At 40.7% G+C, this 8,251-nt stretch overlaps 1 protein-coding gene across 1 annotated transcript; it reads right to left on the reverse strand.

The window, feature by feature from the left end:
• Positions 1 to 432: 432 nt before the first annotated feature.
• On the reverse strand, positions 433 to 4,783 carry LOC110903683. The gene is made up of 7 exons (XM_022149462.2): positions 4,401 to 4,783; positions 3,638 to 3,723; positions 2,803 to 2,949; positions 2,613 to 2,721; positions 1,832 to 1,955; positions 1,467 to 1,737; positions 433 to 716 (listed from the first exon to the last, which is right to left on the reverse strand). Exons 1-7 carry the CDS (start codon positions 4,522 to 4,524, stop codon positions 609 to 611), a joined length of 969 nt encoding a protein of 322 aa, XP_022005154.1. The 5' UTR covers positions 4,525 to 4,783; the 3' UTR covers positions 433 to 608.
• Between the last annotated feature and the right edge of the window lie 3,468 nt (positions 4,784 to 8,251).

The following is an 8,251-nucleotide window of genomic DNA, read 5'->3' on the forward strand; positions in this document are numbered from 1 at the left end:
GTGCATTGTTAATTTAATGAGATAGTTGGATAGACAATTATGTAACAGTTGTACTCTATGTTACTACAAACAATCCAATTAGGCGAGGGGGTGTGGTATAGCGCCCCTAGCCAAATCAGCAATTTTAGCGCCATATAGCCACCCCCTGGGCGCCAAAAGGGGGGGGGGGGAGGGAGGCACCATGGAGAGGGCTTCATTCCGGTAACGAGCGCTAATGCCATGTGCAGATGGGGCCATTCTTTTCAACCAATCAAATCTTTTGCTCTTTATTATTATTTTTTTTTTTTGTATTTTGTTTAATAGGAGGCTTTAAACCATTGCATGGAAGTTAAAGGGAGAGGCTTTAAAACGCCATATGTGACGTGGCGCTGATGTGGCATGATAAAGCCCCTAGGGGCTTTATACCACACCCACCAGCCTTATAATTTTGCCAATTATCACATGTACCTCATGTATTAAAGTTGTAAGTTGCACTACACTTGACCATTTTAACATGAAACTGATAACTCAATAGTGAAGATATTACATGCATTTAAGCAACTATAATCCAGTCTTATGAATAAAAGGTGTTCATGCTAGTGACACTTCATTTACTCCATGTTGAGTTATTATAGGAGGCCAAGAGTCTTAAGCTGCTGGATGTGCTCCGGTGGGAGAGGTGGTGGGGCCCACTCAGATCCAGTCGTCTCACCGTCAACATCCTCCACCACGTACTCCTGTGTTTCATATTCCCAGTTTATATGTTAGAAGACTCAAATTCACCGATCATGTTCTCTGTTTTCTCTCGGATCAAAATGATAACTTCAAAAGGTAAAAGCTAAAAAAAGGAAGCAGGTTGAAGGTGGCCCAAATTGTATTTCTTAATGCACAAAAAAAATGGTCATTTTATTCAAAAAATAAAATTTATTATTATAGCGATATAAATATGAATTTCGTATTCATACTTGACACACCATTTGTTTATAAGGGTAAAGTTATCCTACAAAGTCTCCTAAATCTAAGAAGTGTACAAAGACACAATGGATCGCAAAACATAACACACTCTCGAGGAAAAAAGACATAATGAGTCGCAAAAAAGACACAATGATGCAAATATAAAAAAGACACAATGCTAAATAAAAAGACACAATGATATAAACAAAAATTCTAAAATCTACGAGCTAAAAATCCAAAAGTGAAAACCTAAAATCTCATATCGTAGAGTTCGACGAGACGGTTCCAATGACGCTTGAATGAGGTCAATCGGAGTCCGTTTGATACCCTTCTTACGACTTCTTATTTTTAGGAGACTTTGTATTTGACCCTAACTATCTGGACAACAAGTGTTTCAGGTCAACCTAACATGACCTAACTTGTTTTGACTCGTACCAAAAAGACACCTGTTTTATCCTATCACCCAACCCACCCAATTCGCCCATTTGTATGCTAAGAATAAATGCAACAACAGAAAGATTGCTATCACTTACCTTGGTTAGCATTCTTTTAGCTAATATGTGATAATGGCGCTGCCAAATCCTTTGGCCAACCATCGTGGCCACAAGCACGCTGTAGAATATGCCTATGACAGTAAACAGTCCAAGCACCACTAAAGCCATTATAAATATTAACGGTAACCCAGCTTCACCCGCACCTCCTAAACAACCACACTCACCGGTCGCACTCGCGCAACTTTCAAAACAAGTGGTACAGTCCGTCCACACACAAAGAGTACCAGGTAAATGACAGTCTGCACAAACACTGCAAAAATCATATGTTCAAAACTTATCCCCAAAACAATATTGATAATAATATTTTCTAATAACCAATAGTATGTAAACAATATTTAATTTACCCGGGTTGACAGCAACAAAGACACAATTCTCGACAAGGCTGAGCAAGATCGTTACGGACTCTTCGATCATAACAAGTTATAAAGCATCCAGATAGACCAAGTAGTGCGAAAAACAATAGTGCACCTGTAGACAAATAGTAATAACATGTGGTTAAATAACATGAGTTATATCATGCAGGCGAAAGGGATTAACAATGTAAATTTTATTATGAGTAAAACGCCATTTTCGTCCCTGAGGTTTGGCCAGTTTTGCGACTTTCATCCAAAGTTTGTTTTTTCCGCATCTGAATCCAAAAGGTTTGAAATCTTGCCATTTTCATCCGGCTCGTTAACTCCGTCTATTTTTCTCCGTTAAGTCAGCGGTATTTTCATCTTTTTTGTTAACTTAAAGGGCAATTCGGTCTTTTTCACTTTATGTAGAAGCATTTAGCATAATATACAAGTATTCAAAAAAAAAAGACGAAAATAGCCCTGGCTTAACAAAGAAAAATGGATGGAGTTAACGAGCCAGATGAAAAAGGCAAGATTTCAAACCTTTTGGATCCAAATGCGGAAAAACAAACCTTTGGACGAAAGTCGCAAAACTTGCCAAACCTCGGGAACAAAAATGGCATTTTACTCTTTTATTATTAATGAGAAGGAACCATACATTTAGAGTTATTATTATCCTCGTACACATTTCTTAGTCACATGAATTCTTTATATGAACAATCTTCAAGTTCTAAATTTAACTTTTGGAAAGAAAAAAGAAAAAAATCAATTTAGTATATAAAGGCCTTACCACATAAGTAGTAGAAACTGGCTTCACTGTCAAAACCCCAAGCAATACGAAGCCAAAACTTCTGGTATCCATCAACTAGGTACACCAAATATGCCAATGAAGAAATCACCTGTAAATACAAAAATGGTATGATGATAACATGATCTTCATGGGACAAAATAATATAAAAAATGGAGACCCTGTGACCTACAAGCTGTACAGATAGAAAGATAAACAAAATGTCTCGGGTCACAAAGAAACGGAACTTCATGGTTCTCCATTTCCTATCGGCAAGAACGTGAACTCGCAAATGATAGGGAGCCTTACAGGTTGTGCAATGAGCAAATGCAAACCCCTCCTGCACAAAATTCATGATAAATAGTTAACCGGAGCTCGTTCTTGCAAAGTACGATGTTTCTTTAGCACAAGTACAATGGTTTGCTTCCAACAAAAACATATAAGATTGTTCTAGAAGTTGCCAACAATGTCTTGGCCCAGTAGTACACAAGGTACCCCTGTCATCCCCACCAAACATTTGGTTGTGGGTTATTAGCCATATAACAAAAAGATTGTACTACACCATAATTACTCGTATATCATCAAACAAATAGAACTTGATGCGGATATAAGTAACATACTGCACTTACATATACCACCTACCACAAACGAGAAACACTTCATACCTTGAAATACATAACTCGTAACAACGCAAGAATCACTAAGAGATGAAGAAAGTTACTTGACATTTTGTTCTTTATGAGAATATGTAACTAAAAGAAGTATATCAATTCCTAAGAAAAGTCAAACATTGATGCTACGGAAGACAAACCATTACAGATATAGACTACAGGCAGGTCGTGAATTGGGAAAAGTAACCCAACTTGATATTCAAATAGTAAAAGTGCGCCAACCAAGCAGAATTGAGAAGGAATAACAGATTTGCTAATGAGCATTTTTCTTAACTGATTAACTTTAAGTAACTTTTACTATTTTCTCATTGACAATCATAAAATAGCATGATAAGACATAAATAATGTAAAGTTTACCTTCACAGAACGCCAGTGATCAAGGCACTCCCGATGCACATACTTTGATGTCCCTCGGCACTTGCAAGGTGCAATAAAATCTCTGCCTGATGCAAAAAAATAGAAAGATTTTTTAACTTAAAAACATTGGTAAGATGGAACTGAAAACTACATATGATTACAATGTATCATATTACAATGCAATAATAACCCTTCTTTCACTGAACAGCACAAATGTAGTTAAAATGAAACTGCTATTTAAGTACCACAGTGATTACTGCTTGTAGAAACCTTAATCAAATTGCTAGCATTTACTACAAACATCCTAATCTTATACTTTTTCCCACCATGAGAACCCGTTAGCGAAAACTCACAGGCCAAACCAATACCCTGCCAACCAACCGGTCACGTAAAAACTATCTACGGTCATCGGATTAGCTTTTTATGTGTAGCTGTCTATTTAAAGAAAGCCTGGACTGTTGTGAACACATTTTGTGTGTATAATAGCATTGTACACACTCATCGTTCTTATCTTGCCTATTGTTCCATAAAACACTAGACAATTATCCAAAATTCTAGACTTTTCTGAACAACAGAAGCACCAGTATATATATAAACATACCAAAAAAAAACCCAAACAAGTTACTCAAAATGTTATGCAAACCCTAACATGACAACACTAAAACTCAAAACATAAATCACCTTATGAAACCAATATAGATTCCAAATTAAAAAGAAAGCAAACCCTAGAACTAAATTACAAACAAGAAATTAGAAAAAGTACCATCAGTTTCGAGACAAATTCGGCACTGAATTTCTTCACCAGGACCAGCTTCTAAATCGATCTTATTCGGTTCAATTGCGAGCGAAGGTGCAACGAGAGGAGAGGGATCAGCGCGATCAGCCATGGATGAAGAAGATCAATTTCAAGAAGAGAATTTTGTGATTCACATAAGAAGAGTTGTGGTGAAAGTGGTTGTGCGTAAACGTGAATTGGATCATACAGCAGCACTATGGTTGTTTCTCACCAAAAAGTTTACGAATAATGATGTGTTTGGTCAACTGGTTATACGAACAGGAGTTTGGCAAGTGCCTTGATATACATGATCAATACTACCCGGGTTTCTGTTTGATAAAGAGTTTGTTGATATGGTTATTTTTTAAGAAATATTAGATCAATTGATAAGTGATAATTTCAGGTAATGCGTAGTGGGGCGCTTTGCCCTTTTATGGCGCCGGTATAACGTCGGGAACACCAAAACGGTGGGCGGTATGGATGAGAAAAAGAGGGGGGGCGCGAGTATTATAGCGGCGGTATGGGGATTTTTTTGGTCCTGCATTTTCCACTTTGGTCCCTGCATTTTACACTTTGGTCCCTGAATTTTACACTTTGGTCCCTGCATTTTACACTTTGGTTATGATGAGGTAGGGACTTTATGACTACGGGCTCTAGTGACATAACGCCTCATAAAGCCCCTATGTGACGTGGCACGACACGTGTCGCATAACGCTCACAAAGGGGCTTTATGACTACACATGGCCTCATCAATACACTTACAAGGTTATTTATGGTCAAGAGGGCATGGATCAGATTTTGATTGCTTAGTAGGTCTTTGATCGATCGCGGCTATCTCGTATAGTTTAGCTTAATTGATATGAATCCTATTAACCTCTTAAACATATGTGGCTGTGTAGATTTTAGGTCGAAGAAAATGGAAGAGAGTCTACACGGTATAACAAAATTCTTTGTCACCAACTTGCCGGAGATGAGCAGTTCTAAGGAGATTGGGGAGTTTTTTTAGGGTCTGTTTGGTATGGGGTAATGGAATGGACGAAGGAATGGAATGGACGAGGTAATGGAATGGACGAGGGAATGCAATGGATCATTACCATTCCATGTCTTGTTTGGTTACCATGTGTGAATGGAATGAGTTATTATTGTGTATTGTTCGGTAGGCAAGAAAAACGAAGTAATAAAATCAGCGGTGAGTGGTGGTGGTGGTGGCCGGTGGTAATGATTGTGGGTGGTTATAGGTGGCGGTGGTGGGTGTCAGCGGCGGCGATGGGTGGTGGTGGTGGCGGCGAGTGGCAGTGCGTCGGCGACGACGAGTGGTGGTGGCGGCAAGGTGGTCGTTGGTGGTGGGTGGCAGTAGAGGTGGCGGTTGGTGGCGGCGGTTGGTGGTGGCGGTGGTGGTGGTGTTGACGATTGTGGTGGGCGGCGGCAGCGGCGAGTGTCGTTAGCGGTTGGTCGCAGCTGTGGGTGATAACGGTGGCGAGTGGGTGGCGGCGGCGGCGGTGGCTATCGGGGTGAGGTGGTGGCGGGTGGCGGCGATGGTGTCAGTGGTGGGTGGTGGTGGTGGTGGTGGTGGGTTGTGGCAAAGGTGGTGGGTTGTAGTGTTGTTGATGAATGGTGCAAGAGGGGATGGAATGGAAAAAAAACATGGGGGGTGGAAGGAATGATTTTGAGGGAATGGAATGCATTTTGGAATGGGTGATTCCATTCCATTGACCAACCAAACACCTTTTTCTTCATTTCCTCGTAATCATCCATTCCATTCCACCTCTCATTCCTGCATACCAAACACTACCTTAGTGTTTTTGGCGAAGTTGTAGGGGTTTAAGTACCCAGAAAGAGAGACAAGAGGGGGAACAGATTTGGGTTCATATCCTTCACAGGGGTTAGGGACAAGAGGGAGATGGAAGAGAGAATGAAGGAAGTAAAGATGGGAAATTCCAAACTCTTAGTAAACGTGGCAAGATTCGCAACAGAGAATAAGGAAGAACACCATCTGACGGGGACGCTCCAAAAACAATCGCAAGGAGTTTACGATGGTTCAAGGGGAGACATGAAGTTTCAGGCCAACAAAACATTCATCCCAAACCCTTTGGGGACAACTTATAGGGACTCTTTGCGGAGTCTTTGGTGGGTAGCTCAAGGGGTGATAAGCAGGAAGAGAAGGTGGTCGAAGTCTCTAGTTATGTGAAACCGTTGGGTGAGTGGTTTGAAAAGAGTTTGATTGTTAGAACTACTGATCTCATGACCCTTGTCAAGCTGGATAAACTTATTTTGAAAGTTGATGGCCCAAAAATTTCGTTCAAATATGTGGGAGGATTATATATGTTATTGGTTTTTGAAAGCTCGGGGGAGATAATCTTTTTTAAAGATTACGATCCAAACATTAAGGTTTGGTTCTCTTGGTTAGAAGTTTGGAAAGGTCAGTCTCTTCCGTTTGAGCGTATCGCATGGCTTAAAATCACTGGAGTTCCGCTACATTTATTGGATAACGAAGTTTTTGACTCAGTTGGAAGAGTTTTCAGCAAGGTGGTGCACGCTTCCTTGCTGAAGAAGGAGGATAAAGACTATACTTTTGATTTAATAGGAGTTCTTATAGGGGACGGAAAAAGGATTTGTGATTCCATAACTTTGAAATGGAATGATATGAAGTTCAAAGTCTGGGTCTCAGAAGAGTTGGGTGACTGGGTTCCGGACAGTATCAACGATTGTGGGGGGTGGATGGATAAGGTTGAAAAGGATATAGAGCAGGGTGAGGATTGTGAAGGGGTGAGTTCGTCTTCACCGGAGGCAACAGGAAGACCGCCGGAAAACTCGCTGTGATCCCCGGAAGTCCAAAGTTTTGAAGCCAGCCTGTCAACGTTGTTCCAGGAGTTTCGGTAGGTGAAGAGTTGGAGCCAACTTTTGTCAGGAGCATGGGGGAAGATGTCAGTGGGAATGTGCCGGTTCAGTTACCCAGAAAGGAGGGGTGTTTTCCCAAGAACTTGGAGGAGGGAGAAATTTCGTCTGCATTTAATTTGGGTGGGAACAGTCTCTTCAAGTATAACGATAATGGACTTTCCAGGCTTGTAAGGCCCCAAAAGAAACATTATGTTAAAAAGTCTCAAGCCCAAGGTAAATATGCTAGTAACATTGGGGAGCCCATAACAAAGAAAATAAGAAGACTTGATGACCCACTGGACTTTATCAAATCGAAGGGCCCATTTGTGACGGAGACCAATGTCACTAAAAAGGAGTGCGTTCACTCTGGAGATAAAACGAAGTCTTTGGATCTTAATGTTAATGCAAGTGATGACTCCTCTTCAGAAGCGAACTTACAAGAACAGGTCGATGAGGGTGTATGTCAGTTCGAAGCCAAGGATGCTGAGTCAGGGAACTTCGAGGAGTCGATTAGGAAGGAGAATTTGGTGAACCGGGAAGCAGAGATCACGATAGAAGTGGGGAAAGAAGTGGGAGCAGACCTGCAACATCACCAAGGCTTGGTGGTGGAGATGATTATGTAAGAAGGAATTCAATCGGGTAAATCATGAATTTCCTTTCGATTAATATTAGAGGTTTGGGGGCGTTTCGAAGGCTGGTTGGGTTAAAGGTGTGAGACAGGAGCATAAGGTGAATTTCTCCATCACTTCAGATCTGGACTCCACTTCCTCAGATTCTTGCCCTTCTGGTATTGACTCTAATACTATGAAATAAAATTCATCAGATGAAACATCAGGATTAGCAATTAGAGCAAAATTTTCATCAGTTAAGTCTTCAGGCATACTGCTCCAATCAACAAATGTCTCAACCCCCGATCCCTTATACAAACACAGGAACAGGCGGCCGTGAGCCAGTTTTGGTGG

Source organism: Helianthus annuus, chromosome 14, assembly GCF_002127325.2.
Source record: "Helianthus annuus cultivar XRQ/B chromosome 14, HanXRQr2.0-SUNRISE, whole genome shotgun sequence".
NCBI lineage: Eukaryota > Viridiplantae > Streptophyta > Magnoliopsida > Asterales > Asteraceae > Helianthus > Helianthus annuus.

Bases quoted from the DNA above. Each gene is read 5' to 3' on its own strand.
- LOC110903683 (XM_022149462.2), bottom strand. From the start codon at position 4,524: ATGGCTGATCGCGCTGATCCCTCTCCTCTCGTTGCACCTTCGCTCGCA. The intron at 3,724-4,400 runs GTACTTTTTCTA...TTTTTGCATCAG, and splicing joins AATTTGTCTCGAAACTGATG to GCAGAGATTTTATTGCACCT. The intron at 1,738-1,831 runs GTAAATTAAATA...TGATTTTTGCAG, and splicing joins CTTTGTTGCTGTCAACCCGG to TGTTTGTGCAGACTGTCATT.